The sequence below is a fragment of the Maylandia zebra genome, linkage group LG19 (genome assembly GCF_041146795.1).
Source record: "Maylandia zebra isolate NMK-2024a linkage group LG19, Mzebra_GT3a, whole genome shotgun sequence".
NCBI classification, from domain to species: Eukaryota; Metazoa; Chordata; class Actinopteri; order Cichliformes; family Cichlidae; genus Maylandia; species Maylandia zebra.
Window position 1 is genome coordinate 25,676,294 of NC_135185.1, and position 17,677 is coordinate 25,693,970.

Here is a 17,677-nt window from a genome sequence, read left to right on the forward strand (position 1 = left end):
CAAACAGGAACACATGGAACAGATGGTTGTAGAGTTTTATTAAGATAGCGTTGTGTTATTAATTAACACAAGGAAACTGACGTGTGCTCCATGTTGCAATCTTCCACTATCTAGCACTACATGGAGTTTAACAGAAATGCAACACAGCATTCAGATGTGAAAATAAAATCCAATAGGAGCCTGGGGTAAAATTTAGACCTCTTCTGCAAAACACCACATGGCCATGTTTTCTTTTTGTTTTTTTAAAACATAAATCCCAGTCACCAAATCCCAAAGGAAGTAGAGCAGTTTAAGAAGATAGAATGCATCTCAATGAGAGATTATAATGCAGACATCCCCAGCAGGGATGCCATCCCAGGAGAAAGGGAGGCATCTAAAGTAGCAAGATAGAAACAGACAAGGAACTAAGAAAAGGAATGCTGTTACCTTTTCTTTCTCCTTTGTATTTGCACCCTCTGATGAGAGTCAAGTGAATTTTCCAGACTGAAAGCCCTCAAAGGAATGGTATGGCTACTAAAAATATCCCACATAAAAGAGTATAAATAAGAAGTCAAGAAGAGAAACTATATGAAAACATTTCACTTCGAACAAAAGCAGTTTTGTATTTGTGAAATATGCCCATTTTTTTCGTGTTGAGACTTTCAAAGAACACAGAAATATGAAGCTTTGGCTTCCAAATGGTTAGCTTATCATAGCTTATCTCATCTTAGCTTAGAGGCTAAAAACGGTAATCAGCATTCAGCCTGGCTCTGCAGCAGCTTGCTAATTAAACCCTTACATCTCAATATCAAACAGTAAAACAAACAATTGTGGTTTACTTGTTTATAATCTTTATGCTAACTTAGGCTGATAATAGCTTCATATTTAGCATAAAGAGGAAGTGGTGATGGTTGTCTTATTGCAGTCTATTCCATAGTTCTTATAATTGTTTTGTTTTGTTTTATCCTACACTGCAACATATGCTCTTTAATGACCAGCTGAACCCACTCAATTTCTCCCACCCATAGCGAACAAGTGTTGGTGAGATTTTAAAGAATTGAATATTTCTGTAGTTCTGAGTGGCACACTGCAAAATGAACTCCCTTCTTTGCTGTAAAAGGAAAGAGTTGTATAGTTTAGTCTCTCCATCCTCTTTTTTGTCTCCCATTATGTTTCCTTCCCCTCCCACTTCCTCTCTTTTTCTTTGCGCCCAAGCTTATATATGGCTCCAACTACCACAAGAATCTTCTATTGTCTTAATTAATGTGACTGACAGTAGCAACAACAACTATTCATCTACAACAAAGAGGCAGGGATTTGAACATGTTTTACCCTTACATAAATCCAAGCACAGTGCAATGCAGTTCATATACACTGCAGTTCTGGGATCTTGGTTAAGTCTTCACCAGTCTGACTGCCTGTAGAGTTTTATTGCTAATTAAAATGCTGCAATAAATCTGTTATACTTATTGTGTAGGAATTGTTGAGGTGAGCTTGGTGTGTTTCAATGTGGGGGGACAGGCAGAGCCACGTAAATCAAGTCCAAGGTCAGCTTTGCAAAAAAAAAAAAAAAAAAATGGGGAGAGCAGTTGCCATGCCTACAACATGCATGTGCAAACAGAGGCTCACAGTTATACAAACACATGCCACAAGGCTACGCAGCCATCAGCCATCTTTCCATTTCCTGACTCGCCAGCCCAGGTGAGCTCTACAGTAGCCCAGAGGTCAAAACACAAATCATGTAAGCTGCAATCCCTGCCTACGCACTCTCACTGGTAAATATTTAATCGGTCTTGAACACATTTTAACACCATTGCTGCAGGATGTCCATCATATTAAGACACAAATAATTATATTTGCAAAGAAGCATTGCATGTGCACGCTTGTGGTTATCCAACAAAGGGCAAATTAGCCGCAGGTACACTGGATCGCAATGCACCAATGCACACTGCAACAAGGAGATGCCTGAGTGTGTGTGCATCTATTTCCCAAAAGACCCGGAGAGTGTGTTTGATATGCCGAGTTACTGCCACTGATTCCTTTTGAGTTTACTGCACGCTGAGTTTTTCTTTAGTTGCAAAGCTCAGAACTATGACTGTGTCTGGAACCCCAGCTAACTGACTTGATGAAGAGCTACGCAGGAGGTGCCTCCCGTTTCCTCCCCTCTTTTCTCTCCTCTCTGTACTCCACTTCTGCAGTCCTATGCGGTTTTCTCCTCCCTCCGTTCCCTCTCTTCTCACGCTCTTGACATCTCCTCGCTCCCGCTTGCGCTCCGCTACGTCCTCTTGTCCCTCGGCCACTGAAGCATAAATACCACTCGCTCAGCACCTAGCTGCAGTAAAAAGTCATTACCTACATTAGGGACAACAAAAAGTGTCACTGACACCAATGGAAAAAGCAATACCTTTTACTGCTTTGCTGCCCTCGGGCTTGGTAGGTGGGAGTTCATACTGAAGTGGAAGTCAGACAAAAAAGTGCACACACAGACACACACTCCTGACCATATAGTGAATGTTACTCTGCATTTGCCCACGGATGACTGTTTCAATAAAACACCCATGAAACATCTTCAAACAGCTTATTTTGAATGTCAGAAAACCACACAGTGCATTTCCTCAGATGCGCACATTTAAATGTCATGCCCACGAGTTTAATTACAAGTCAAATTTCGACTAAGGTGTGACGACGCCACTCCTTTGTTGCACTTCAATCACGCTGACCCAAAATGTCAACAAAACACTGACATCCCACCTTGCTGCAGGCAGTAACATTTTTTTCCATCCTTGAAGTAGTTTCCTTTCATCTTTCACCCCCCTCTCTCTCACTCACACTGATTTTGTTTATAATTAAAAATTCTCTGGCTGTAATAACTATCTCAGAAAATGTCCACCATTTACAGGAATGCAGAAAATTATGTGTTATCTACTTATCACTCAGCTGGGCTGGCTGTCATTTGCTTTGGCTTATACTCAGGAAGTATAACAACTTCTTTAGGTCACAGTGATTTATTGTTGTGGTAATAAAATATAAAACCTAAAAATATTTTTTTTAAATATACACATAAATACATTTTAATGGCAGGTCACTGTTAAAATATGAAGCATATCCCCAAATGCTTCCCCTGAAATGAAAGTTGGATGATTTGGAAAAATATGAAGCAGTACGGCCTTTTTGTGTCAATAGTTTGAAGTTTGTGAAAAGATCATGATGCCCAGCACCAATCATGATTTCCCGACATCGGAGTCCAAATCTAATGGCAGTTTGTGGGTTGTTTGCTGTCAATTTCAGGCTCCTATCAATCAAAGCACACCCACAAATCCCTGATAAAACAGTTATGAGCTTAGGAGGGTTAAGCTGACGCACACACACAGCAAGTAAATCAGCTCCTCCAATAGAGGAACGTCGTTAAAAATGGGAGATTCTTGTTACTTTCCTTACACTTCTAGAAAACAAAATATCTCATTGGAGAAGGTGGAAACAGAGCATGGTTGGCTTTTTCCTTGAAATGGATTTGGTGACCTATTGCGTGCTCGGCAGGCTAATTAGTTTTTATCTTCTTTTGACAGCCCTGTGGTAGACCTCTCATCACTCACTGCACAGTATGCGATGCCTTTTTCAATTTTTCTGTTTGAGGTTGTTATTGTCTTATTCATTGTTTCAGCTCTTTGAACAAATCTTCCTCACTGGCATCCTCAAGGGCAATGGAGTTGATGTGATCTGTTGCTAGAAATAGGCCAAATGCATCACTTCTGTGGTAGCAGATCACTGAAAGCCTGGCACCCTGCCAGGCACTAAATTGCTGGGTAAGATCATCCCCTTGCGACGACACGACTAAGTACCCTCCTTTCTCAGGTGACTGTCCACAGCTGTCTGATATCATCACACCAATACAAAGGCTGTCTTTTTAACTGCTACTCTAATGTCACATCAAAGTATTGGAATTCTTAGTTTTAGCTGGTCTAAAGCATATGCAATAATACAAGAAATAACTTTTACTGCTTTGACAGAAAGTAATGAAACAGAGAAGGCCAGTGCTGATAGTATAGGCTAAATAATCTATTCATTATTCATAAGAGTTGTTTTCCCCTAATGTAGCAATTGAGATAATGTATCATTTATGTCAATTAGGTAGCAAAATATTATTTCTCTTTGGAATCTCAGATATGAGGATTTGCTGCGTTCCTTTCTTTTCTCCTTGAGAAAACGTATCATTATGTTGGTACATTGTAGACTGATGGTTGAACAAAAGTGCGTCGCAATTTTCTTTGCTCTTATTAACTATTATTAATCATCTTATGGGCTCCAGGATTAATTCAATCTACTTAATAACATTCCACTTGTAAATAAAGAAACTGATTATCTGTGTCAGTGTGAAGAAGAAATGAGTTTCATCTTGCTTCACCGAGAGAGACAGATATTGATCATGATTACTATCAGTTTAATGGGTCCAAAAATAGCTTGGGAAGCTCTACTAGGCAAGAATCATATGTCGCTCAGCTTTTACACAACGAGACAAAGGAGAGAGCAGATCGCTCATTAGAGAGAGAACCCAGTTGAGCTCACCACCCCCAGACCCAAACACTCACGGCTTAATGCTGAGGACCATCACGTTATTGTTTAAAGCCTGTTATAGGTTTTAACATCATTGAACGACAAGGACAGGTGCTCTCTTTCCCAACACTGTGCTCTCTCTTTCTCAGTTGTTGCCTCTAAACCCTGCCTCTCTCACACCATCCATTCCTCTATTAGGTCTGCTGGAGGCAGGTAACTCCCATGGCTAGAGTAGATAACAGCCGCCATTATCAGATTCCCAGCATTAAAAGAGCAGCTCAGTATTGATCGCTGTAGCGCCTGGTTACAACTGCTCTGCCTGCGCGATGCTATGACAGTCTGGGTATGAGGTCTACCTTCAACCCCACCAACATCTAGCATTTCACGGTGTGATTCATTATTTACATACTACTTACATTTTTAGCTTTGTTGACTGTGCAATAAAACCTTTAGTCAAATGATCACCTAAAATGATCACATAAAACAGCATTCCTAATATTTTCCCAATCCTATCATTCATGAAACTGGAAAAGCTTTCCAAGTCTTGCTAATGTGCTAGAGTAGAGCATGCTTTCCCTGGTGGATCATATGGCTGCAATATTTTTTGTCCACTTGAAACCGTTTTGGGCTTGAGCACTTACTTCACCTCGTGAAAATCCAATCTCCTCCAACTCTGCCATCTATATCCTTCACCAGATGGTCTTCGGCCTGCCCCTCTTTCACTTTCCAACACTGGCCCATCTCAAGACAGCATTTGAAATTCTCTGAATCCATAAAACACAGCCAAGCCATTTTAGCCTCTTCATCTTTAGTTCCTGGCCATGTGCTGCTACCATGTTATGATGGGTAGGCTTGAGGAAAGTGTTTGAATTCTGGAAACCGTACTAGTGGAGATTTAGCCCTGGTAGGGTCAACCACGGCAGGCAAACAGCGATATCATTGCTATACTAACACTATATACACCAATTCTCAAGTAGGCATAACAGTAAGACAAGCCCAGGCATGTCTGAGAGCAAGAGTGCCTCTGATGATGATTTAGTACTTAAAGAGCTACTTCAGCAAGCTCCAAGAAAGCAGAGTTCACTAGGAAATACAAACCTAACGTGGGAAAAAAAATACATTTGTTTCAAAAGAAAAATAATAATGATAAAAAACTAAAACCGTCAAGTACAACCAGGCTACGAAGGAGGAGATACCAGCAGCTTGTGATGTGTGACCTAAATGTACACAAATGACTCAGCCAGGCTTCGCTAGCTGCACCAGCTGGTTGCACTCCCTATGACAGTAAGAGCAAACATTGATGGAAATTACTTGTGTGGATACAAAAAGTTCAAGTCCCAAAGCCTAAGATAAAGAAAACATTAAATTAGGTTAAAATATATATATATATTTTTCAGTTTTTATTATCGGACAACATTGTTAGGGTTCCTGTCGAGCTACAAGGTCAAGTTATTTTAGTCAATGTTGAACTCCAGTGTTAAGCAGTTTATACTTTTAATTAAAATACGTTTGTACTCACAGTTGACTCCTCTTGTGCTGGCCCCTTGTTCCAATAGATTAACATTTTAATTAAGTACTATGTCAGCACTGACAGCTGACAGTAGCTCATTAGAGAAAAAGATGGAAAATGTATTTTACGTCCTTACACTTGCAAATACAGCTGCATTCAAAAGTTATTGTTTTTTTCCTACATCATGAGATATCGTGATCTAATTTTGAGGCTATACTGCCCAACCCTACATGGGGCTAACAAACCCATCTCCTAAAGACTCCACCAAGTTAGTGTTCTCATTGTAGTTTTTCTAACACAGAGATGCAGAAGGCACTACGAGATCACTACGCCAGCTTTAGATGAAAACTTGTCTAAGGCAAGCAGGAGCTCGACAAGGACCCGAATTCACTATGCCGCTAGGAGGATGAGACGTGTAACTATGTCTGAAGCATCAAAGACAGCTCAAGGCATCAAGGAGATTAATAGGTATCGGCTGGGCATCCCAGGTAAGAGCGAGAGCAGGTTGAGTTCCTAATATAGTGGTCCATTATTCTCAGCATATTACCAAAAACCCATGATCATCTATCATGGTGTGGAAGAAGCACAAGCTAGCACTGCTGCAGAGTCAGAGGAGAGAAAAATCCAGCAGCCTATTTAAAGAGATTACATAATTGATCAGATTACTGGAATGCACCGGTTAATTAGCAAAACATGTAAATTATCACAGTGCTTACCAGGACTGAGTCATAATTGAATATCAGCCACTTTTTGGAGACTCATATTGACATTATATGATTAGGGATGTAGTAATCTAATATGCTGGATTGGTACAATTTCCAATAATGACTTCATGTGGCCAGATGTGCTGTGACATGACAAATCTGGTTTCATTTTTGGTGTCTGGGTTGCTATTATTACAAGTTCAGTGAGGTACAAAGATAATATCCACAGTGTGCATGATCATTTCCAAGTTCATTATTTAAAGGAAGTTGGAGATAAAATGAAAAATCAGTTGTTTAAAGAAAAAGGGTTTGACAAATCTGTCCTCATGTAGTTCACAGGAGCAGAACAGAGTGGTTCGAGCACAAAGATGATTTTTTGGGGGGTAAACTTGCATAGATTTGCCATTTTCTTGTATGCGTAAACACACACACACACACACACACACACAAAAAAAATCCCCAATCCTTGATCACGTAGCAGTAAAATTCATAGATAAAAGAACAATCCTTTGTTCTTTTAAATTCTTGTCCTCAAACGTTAATTGCCTTGCCCAGTGTGGCATATGTGCATGGACTCCTAAAGCAAAAACCTTTCTTATTCAGCTCGTCCACGGTCACAGCACATTGTGACATTGCACTGAAAGAAAAGACGACACGCTCTTTAGAGGCTCTTCCCCTTGAGAGTGAGGCCATAAAAGAAGAGGCTAGCTACGCAAGAACAAACATTTCCTTGTCCTCTGCTACATGACTGAACAGAGTGCAAGGGGAAGCGGGATCATATTTCAGAGCCGGACAATACGGGGCAGAGGCCAACCAGGAGGCACAAAGGGCTGACGCAGTGTTTTTTCACCGAGTTTCTGTAAGTGCGAGCTGATGTGCGTTTGTCCCTGTATGACATGTTGGCATGTAAGCGGGCCAGATCAGGACGTGCACTATGTGTAACACTACATGGCCTTTCTATTCTAGTCAACCAGACTCATCACTATACCCATTAGCCAGACTGCTGCTCAATCAGCCTCACTCAGGGAATATTCAACACATCAAACTTGAGCCAGCTAATACCCTCTCAGGGCTGTCAATGCGACTGCTAAATGAATAAATCGACGCACAGTCACACACTTGCAAACGCCTGACACGTGACAGAGCGCCACGGCTTTCTTTTTTGCTACAGAGATGGAAACGGCTCAAAATGAAGATTCGCACAAAAATTTGCCCTTTGATGGAATTTCGCCTTCTGCTGCTCGTCTTCACAGAAGAGCGCGCGCAAAAGCCAAGAATTCAAAACAAGACTTGCGTCCAAGTTCTCGCTGTAATTTATTGGACGTTAAGCTGCATGAATATTGAGTCACATTTGTGCATGTTTGTGCGAGTGCGTGTCATTGTTCCAGAAATGCCACCTACCTTGACAGCAGTTGTGACTCCATCCTCTGTAGTGCTCTGTCCATTCTGTCAAGACAAGCAGATGAGAAAAAGTCGGTCAGTGTGGATGTTAAGTGCATATATCACATGTGTCTGGATGGGTCTAAAGGAGGAAGAAGCGAGGCACGGCGATATTTGCAAGACTGCGTGGGCGGCAGCAGTCCACTGTATCCAGCACTTTGCTCCTTCACTAGCAAACCTAATAATCTAAGGCCAACACACAATTGCATATCCTCAGTAGGCAAGTCTCACTGAAAAGGGTAATCATTGGTATTTGGAAAACAATGATTCAATGGTAGCTATTGTGAAAATCAACATGCTGTTCCCACAGAAGAAGTGAGTGACTAACTTTGAACATATGGTGGGATTTCAGACAGATTAGTTGATTAGATGTGGATCTTATTCCACTGCAAACAAAGATAAAAAAAAAATAAATAAATAAAAAAAAAAAAAATAAAAAAAAATAAAAAAAAAAAGAGAGAGAGACAGAAAAAGCCACAGCAGAACGATAACAAGAGGAGAGTGATGTAATGTTTTACGTAGCAGGGGCTGCGATGATGTCAGTCCAAATCAGGATCATTGGTCAGAGAGGCCAGGCAGACGAAGACCGACTGTCTAGCTGGCTAAGAGCATTTAGACATTTAATAAGAGCTTGCATGAGGTTCAAACACCTCTTCAAAACACAGAATAGTGTGTTTAAACTCTTTCATCTTTATCTCAGGTATCCAGGCCTGAGGTGCACAACGCCAGTCTAGAATTTGTTGCAACTGTATGCAAGTTTAATAACTGAACTGCATTAATATGCAAAGTTACGACTCATAACATCTTGACATTATGGCGATATCTACACAAATATGTCCATATTATTTTTTTGCATTCTTTCATTTTTAACGAGACAGAAGAAGTCAGTGCAATTTAGCAAAAATGAAAGACCCGTATGAAATTGGTTATTATTTAAAACTGTTTTGATATAGCTTAAAACCCACAATAGGCACAAACTTCATTTTAATGGCATAAGCGATTAACTGTGCACTCCGGCATTACTAATGTTCATCAGAGGCTGTCTCGTCAGAAAATGTGTCTCCTAGCTCCTGCATTTTGCATTAGAAGAGAGTTCTATCTCAAAGGCAAGTTCTATTAAGTTCTGTTTAATGTGACACTGCACTGCTAGGTTCAAATAACCTGACCTCAGTTTCTTGCATGATCCCACTCTTTCATCAGATCCACCCTTCATGCTCAGGGCCTGTGTACTTTAAACTCTACTTTTTGAGATTCCTTATAACTGAATGCTTTCAGTGATTAAGGAAACACATGAGTGAGGACTTAAAAAAAACAACCTCCCCACCCCATTTCCGCTTTATGCTTTGTTTTTCCCATTTCAGAATGAGACTGTTCACTTCCTTGATGCAGTCTTCCTCTTCCCTCAGACTGCAGAAAACACAACAGGGAGTCAACACAATGACAAGCAATAAACAGAAAGGACGTAAATTGTATTGAAATGAACAACCCTGGGAGTTTCTTTCTATAGGTGCTTACTCTGATGATCATTAGACTCATTATCCAGTGCAGAGCTGGTTTATAGACCAAAATGTAATTATGAACACAGAAAAGTCCCAAAAGATTTTGATCCACCATGAAATACCAGCTGGAAAGCATGTGATTGCTTGATGAACAACTTTCTTTTTTAACGTGACCATGATCTCAAACACAGTGCCAATGCAATTACAGCATACCTGGAGATCAGTCATGGATTGGCCTCCCCAGAGCCCAGACCTCAACATTATTGAGGCAGTATGGGATCATCTTTACAGGCAACAGAAGAAAAGAGAGCCAACATCCAATGGACAGTGTTGATATATCCTTCAAGAAGCCTGGAGAACTATTCCTGAAGACAACTTAAAGAAGTTACCAGAAAGCTTGTCTAAGAAAGTTCAGGCTGCGTTGAAGAATGAAGGCAGTCATAACAAAGATTTACTCTCAAGTTTATTAGAATTGTGCAAACTGCTTATGTCTTATATACTGTATTTCCAAGTATGGTTACACATATTTACCAGTATCCTGGAAAAATATGAAAAAATTAGGGGTGACTCAGGACTTTTGCCCAATACTGTTTAAATACATTGTTTTGTTAACTGTAGACTTAAACAGCATATATGTATACATGCATTAAACAATTTTATTTATTTTTTATTGCTATGATTTAATGCTTGTCTGAATCAGGTCTCTCTTGTAAATTAGACATTAAATAAAGGCTAAATAAATATACCTGCTCAATAATATACCCATGTACATTAAATATTTATTTTACTTATTTATTAAATAAGAGGAAATAGAGAAAAAAAACTGTAAAAGGTGACAAAACAGACAATTATTCCTTAAACACTTAACTGTAAAGTACACCACTTACAGCTTTGTTTTACTTTTACTTATCTGTTCTGGCTGTTCCTGTATAGAAACGCTGAGTGCAGTAGGGGAAATTTCTTGTGTGTGCTGATTAATACAGCTTGATTTTAAGATATAGGCACAGGCAGCGACAGCAGAGCAGCTTTGCTACTCTCGTTTGCTGAAAGGAGAAAAAAAAAAAAGGCCCTCTGACAGAAAGCACGCAGACTGTGGATTTAGTTTACTGTCGCTGTAATACCTCAGAACACATTCGCTCCCGTTCTGTAAGACTGGATGTGCCTGCCGACCGAATGAGATGGCTCATTTTCTGCTTTGAGTTTTATTCCAGTAGTACTTCTAAATTGCAGGGATAGTACAGCTCTGTACACCTCCAGGAATTTTTACAAGTTGGACTTTAATCATGATCAAGGGGGGGAGATTTAATTTAGCCATACTGCACCACTCATAAAGATTTTAATAGCCGTAATGTGAGGGGATAGGGTAGAAAACTGAAAAATGGAAGCAATTAAATGGCGAAGTACAGTCATAAGTTAGGCCCAGATGTGTTTAAGGAATGATAAAGGAAATCTTGAGGAAGTGCAGAGTCTGTTGGTGTAATAGACACATCAGGCTACTTTGAAGGAACTCTCCCCGCCTTACTCTGGTATTCCCTATATCGGTGTGGCTAGCTTTGTTTGTACCAGGATTGGGGATTCTATTTGTGTGAATGTAACTGTGTAAGTTTGTGTGTGCGGTTCGCATCGTCTTTCTGACGTTGCTGCTCAACACATTTCAACCTCATTAGCACTGCATGGCTGATCCAAGTGGCCCAGTTAATGGTGCTTTTCCCCCCCAGTGGGTTTCCTTAGTGAGAGCACAGGCACACAAAAAAGGGCATATAAATATGCTCAAAGTGTGCCGTTTAAATACAAACACAGAAGCAAAAAAATGTGCAATGGGAGAAATATTCAGACCACAAGCATGCTGTAAACAGATTTAAAGACCAACGTGTTAAGCAAGTCTGAGCCAGACAGCAGAAATTCACATTTTTCTCACAGGACTCTGTATGATTAGGCAAATTAAAAAAAATCTCAGAGCACTGTTGGTCTGTGTGAGTTTGACAGATAAGTCCACGTTTTACAGTGTGAGCAGTACAGCCCTGTAACTAGGCAACTAAGAAATACAATAACCACTTATTCTCTATTCCTGTAATACTATCTGAAATAATTTCTCGTAATCTCATCAGTGAATATTGACAGCTTCTAGTCAGTTCCAGAAAAAGGATAATAGGTGTTTCTCCTTTTTACTGTGTGCCAAGTAGTTCCTTTCAGAAGTCGGCAACCTTAAAAAGATAGAGAGTAGCACTACTGCCTACAGGTATGGCTGAGGCTGTGCAATGTACACTTCAGACTTTAGTGACTTGATTAATATTTACCTCTAAAAACCAAAAAAGGTATTAGAACACAATCTTTCTTTGAACCTATCAAGCTGAGGGTTATGTTATCACATGCCTTCCTCCACTCCCAGGTGCTCAGGTGCTCCACAGATCACACCCAGATTAGCTGCAGCCAAGCCCGCCAGTGCGAACACACACACACACACACACACACACACACACACACACACACACACACACACACACACACACAGCAAAGCATGAATGTGAAATGAACTCTCAAGAACCTGACAGCACACTGCTGACCACACCTTGCTGGGAAACAGCACACATTCCATCTATCAATCTTACTTATTTTAACCTCCTTCGCCACATAAGCTTGTGGAATCCTGCTCTGTAAGCCACGGCTTGAGAAGTTCTTATAAATAAACACGCATGTTTACATTTTAATTTTAAGCCAACAGATGTGGGCCCAGATCTGGACTGAAATACATTCTAAACCAACCTGGCCAGCTTGTACATGACAACTTTCTGCCAACATCTCACCGCACTTATGAGCTATTAAACCTGAGCTGACACAGAAGCGAGAGGGAAATCTTGTGAACTTAAAAATTAAAAATTAAACAAAACAGAAGGTCGACGTGGAAAATATGTCGAATATGAGTGGAGGAATTTACTCATTTGGATCGGCGCAGTTTTTCCTCTATTTGAAATCCACAATTACCAAATACTGACATAAGCATGACTCAGAACTTTTGGTGGACCTGCCTCAACGTAGTAGTGACAGGGGCTCATGCAGGTGCTAGTGACTCAGCTGGGACAGCATGAGCATATTTGTTAAAGTGCCTTTATCAGGGATGAATCACTGAAGTTCATTCACAACAGATATGGCATAAAAGGTCTCAATCAAACACTTTTTTTCCCAAATCGCTCACTTCACGCGTTTCTCTCTTGCTTGCTTGGTCGCAGAATAAAGCACAAAAGCGAATTTAACCAATTTCCATTCATGGCACGGTGATGAGCTCCAAACACAAGTACTTTTATTATGAGTGATGAAGAGAAAACAGACTTCCCATCAGTTGGTGTATCAGAGCACATCATTCTCTGTGTGGGTTTTTTTTTCCCTTTTTTTTTTTTTCTAAATCATCCAAAAGTGCGTATCTCTGTCTGTTCCATCTGCCCATATGACTCGCATGTTCACTGGCACGGCCTCCTGTCTAAAACTCAAGCTTTCTGCTCAATCAATCTGATCCCAAAGCTATTTGAAACCAAAGTGTGCAGCTGGTTGGTAGGTTGGTGGAGATAAATGGCAGAGATCCCATCCTGACTGGCAGTGTTTGTCTGATCTAACCAATTACAGATCTTGGATTTCAGTAACCAACGCTGAAACACAATAAAAAAAACAAAAAAACAAAACAAAACACCAAAATATATATATATATATATATATATATATATATATCCTGATTTTTATTTTTTTTTATTTTTTTTTTTTTTTTACACACACACACACACACACACACACACACACACACACACACACACACACACACACTTTTTTTTAAACCAGGAATTGCACAGATTTGATTCACAGAGTTGTGACTATAACACGTTCCAAAGGCAGGGCATTTTCACAGCGTTAAACTTAGCACTCTTCACAGGCTCTGCACCACCATCTGTTCAGCTGTGATATGCTACTCAGCCAACTCACATGCTGCAGAATACTGTCAATAGTGGTGCCTGCGTGAACAAACGATGTCAAGATGACTCTGTTTGAATGTTAACCAAAGACTTTTCTTTCCATTCATTATACTCTTAGACTCATATTTCTCTCCTCCAACAGTAACTGCCGTAACTGAATCTGTAGGGGGAGATTTTTCAATTTCCAAATCTTCATATTAACTGCAGGGGTCTAATTTGTGAAGACTTGTTAAGCTGTCTGGGATATTTCTTGTGTTGCAGTTAGGTTAATAGAGCAAATTTAGACAATTTCACATTTTCTCTAACCAAGTTAAATTCCCACTGCTATCACATCAGAATGATTATGCAGACTGAGAGGTAGAAAAATGAGCTTCATTTCTAAATGACAGATCTCGCAAAGCTGATTGAGGAGACTTGCAGTAGTATGCACAAAGCTATTCATTGTAGAGATCAGGCACCTGAAACAGGAGCATCACATCACTTTACCCACTTAATTGCAGGGGTAATTAAAAAGAGCAAATCCAAACAACCAGACTGTGCCTACTGTCAGTATCATTACTACAAGCCAGGTTTTGTTTTAAAACACAGCAAACTAGAGAGACTAGACTAGATTGCAGTCTGATTTTTTTTCCTTCATAACCATAAATGTGGTAGCTTGCAAGCAGCACCTGAAGTGCTCATTAATAATAATGCAACAACACAATTACAGGAGGGTGGACAACACTGTGGCTACAAATCTCTCTCACTATTTCCCTAATTCTATAAGTTCTGAAGTGAAATATGAGGAAAAAGCATGCTGAACACTGATATGCATGCATTTTTGATTATATTGCTTTACATGCATCTTGGGTGTGTATCGTGCACTTTTTTATAGCTTATTTTATATTGTGTGCACCTCCCTAGGGCTTACAGATGGACACCAGATAGCATTCAAATCTGATAGCAGGCATCCTCCCTCGTGTAAGCAGGTTGTTTCTGTGCACTATGCCGGACAAATGTTTACAGTTTAACCTGCAACTCATTAGCATTAAATTATAAGAGTCAAACTTAGACTTGAAATCTATCACCCACCATAATCAGGCTACAGCTTCTCCCACTGTGATTACCCTATATACCGCAAACAGCGATCTATAGAAGCCACTATAGAGGTGATAACAGTGAGAGAGTGTGAAGATGAGCCTTTACACGACACGACAAACTAATCTACCCTGTGGAGTTGAGCTTTGCAATTGAATTGATCGTGAGCTTCAGTGACTGACTAGAAGGTGAATTAAACTGGGGGGGGGGTCTTTAAGCTACTTTTAGGGAAATCCAAAGCTCTCAAATGAACTGATAATAATGAAGCATTTTTCTATTGGTTAAGGGAGCCCGGCAAAGCTTTGGATTGGTTCTTTTACCCCTCCCAAAAACCTGAATATCAGTGAAGATTTTTGAATGGACAAGTCAGTCTGATTGCAAAACTTGTGTTACCCCAATTACAAATACACATTTTATTCAGTCGTTTCAAGTAACTTTACTCTCAATCACTTTTTATAGAAAGTAGTGAATGGTGAACACAGTGGATGTGGGGTTGTTCGTGAAAAAGCACACGCAAATGTTGGCTATTTTAATCTGAAAACAAAATGCGCAAAAACGCACAAAAAATCCGCCCAAGCCATGCACCCAGTGCCAACACTGTCACCTCTCTTTACCTCCGTTTCGAGCTGCACTAGTTCCATTGTGGGCCATGGCTCCGCGATTTGTGCAAGAGGCATTTTCGCCGGTTTTTCAGTTTCCCCCTCAGGTGCGAATTTTGGTCAGTCCTGGTTCGTCCCAACCGCTCCTGTCAAGTGCAGTTCCGAGAAGCTCCTCACTCAGGTCCCGAGTCCAGTCACAGGAGATTTATCAGCACTTTGCTCTCTACACAGCGGAGGGGGACACACATACGGTCTCTGCAGTCAAGAGCTTTGCAAACAAACGTAATCCCCGTGATTTGACTTCGGCGACGATGGGTAACTCGTGCGTATTTGTTGAAAGTGATTATCCTGTTGGAAACAGCACAAACACACACCCAAAGCAAGCGTGTCCTTTCAGGTAAGAGCGTTGGCTTGCTCGGGATTTTGGTTTGACAAGCGGGAGAGAAGAGCGCAGAGAGCAACACTGATCCAAGCTCCTTTAATGAGGCTGTGTGAGAGTCTAATGCCACCTAAAGGAATTATCCGGAGCACGGGCTGTCCTTGCAATCGACGCCGTATCGGATCTTTATTTACGTCTTCCTGTGCGCTCGTGAATTCATCCAGTCAGAACGGCAAGACTTCTTTCTGTCCGCCAGCTTCCTAACGCTATGCGATACGCGCAGAGACCTCAGTGTGGCTCTGTAGTACGAGCGGGGATGCAACTCGAGCTGTTATTGGCAGGCTCCGGCAGGATTTTATCCAGCCCCCTTCTGTGCTTGTTCCGCCCAAGTCTGATCGCGCCATCATCTGGTAGAGAGTGGATCTGCAACTACGTAATGCGTACCGGGAGCCTGCTGCCGATGGAACGGCCTGCTTTCTTTGATGATGTGGTGCAGCAGGTGCATCAGAGGAGTAAAGATCCTTGGCCTTTCAAAGAGGAACCTTTAAATCACCATCAGCTAAAAGCATTGGAGGAATATTGGATTGCACAATATACTGATCACAGATGGACTTGCCAGTGCAGAGTCCAATAGAGTTCTCCTACCCAGAATGGCACTGCTTTCCTCAGCCAGGCCTCTCAAATTTTTAATTCAATGAAATTACATTTAGTGCACACTGGCTTTTGGACCTGCATCATCACTTCCTCTGGGTCTAAAAATGACATGCACCGTTGCAAACATTACATAACATTTGTGGTTACACAATGATGTAAAGAATTCAAGAGAAGGGAGCAGAAAAGACTAGAATCAAAGGTCGTGACCGGTGGTGTTTTATTCTTTCCGGCCATTACTCTGATGCAGCATTCTCTTCATTGACAACAGCTCTTGTGAAGGTCCTTGTAATCTTCAGCGATATAATACAGCCCTCCACCCTCAACACTTCTCCGCTTCATTCACTGCTAAGTGGATTTTGCTCTTGGCCAGCTTTGGTTACTATTGGCAACTGGAGGGCATAAAAAAACGCCTTGTGTTGTGGATCTGATAAACTTTTGATTCAAACCAAGATGGGGAAGGCAATGCATTCACAGAAACACAAATAAAAAATTAAGTGGAATGGAAAATTGCTCACAATTTGGCACCTTTCTTTCAGTGGCGGCGTTATCTAGGTCTAAAATTCTACTGCTGCATTGATGTAGCCTGTTTATCTAAGTGCTACAAGATGTTAAACACAAAAGAAATGAACTAGAGAAGGAAGCGCTTCTTCTCTTGTGTAGCTGCACTTTGTTTCTAACCTGTTGGCAGCACCTCTTCTGTTTACTCAAGAAAAACTGCCACACTAATTAATGTCTCAAGGGTTACTGCAGTTTTCTATTAATATTCATACTATATAACAACAACAACAACAATAAAAAATACACATGCATATACCCACACAAACATTGCCACACACAGGGGTTTGAAAGGGGGGGGGAAGGGAATATGCTGACTGTCCTTTTCCCTTCAAATATCGCAGTGGTTATGTGTAGCCTATTTATCGTGTAACAAATTCATACCATCAAGGAGTGACCAAAAGGTGACATCGCCCTTCCTAAGTGGAGTATTATGCATCATGCTGACATTGTATGCAATATAGAAAGTCACAGCTCACCCAGAGATTGCATTAACCCATTGATTTGTCTCCCGTGGTAAAAAGAGCTGCTAAGAGAAAGCTCATGGCACCTCGTAATGGTGTTTGTCAGTGAAGCCATACGACAGACCATCCTTTTCTTTTCATCATCTCTCATCCTCCCTCTCCTCATTATTCCTTGACCATTATGTGCTGGGCAAGTGTCGCTCTCTCCTCTTTCTCTCTCTCCACCTCTCCAAGGATACCAGTCGAATGATCCTGATGGTTTGCCACTGTGCACGGCTCATCCTGTGTTATATGACATTTTTGGTGT

General features: G+C 40.8%; 1 protein-coding gene across 2 annotated transcripts in view; it reads right to left on the bottom strand.

The window, feature by feature from the left end:
- Positions 1–17,677, bottom strand: part of rps6ka1 (ribosomal protein S6 kinase a, polypeptide 1) — a 50,845-nt gene that overhangs the window by 29,048 nt on the left and 4,120 nt on the right. The window contains exons 1-2 of one of the 2 annotated variants that reach the window (XM_014414318.3): positions 15,334–16,009; positions 8,146–8,190 (exon numbers count right to left, since the gene is read on the bottom strand). In XM_014414318.3, the coding sequence (XP_014269804.1) occupies positions 8,146–8,190; positions 15,334–15,396 (108 nt within the window). In that variant the 5' untranslated portion in view covers positions 15,397–16,009. Of the gene's footprint in view, positions 1–8,145; positions 8,191–15,333; positions 16,010–17,677 lie in introns of those variants that run through there. The other variant, XM_076877554.1, reaches the window with a different exon arrangement.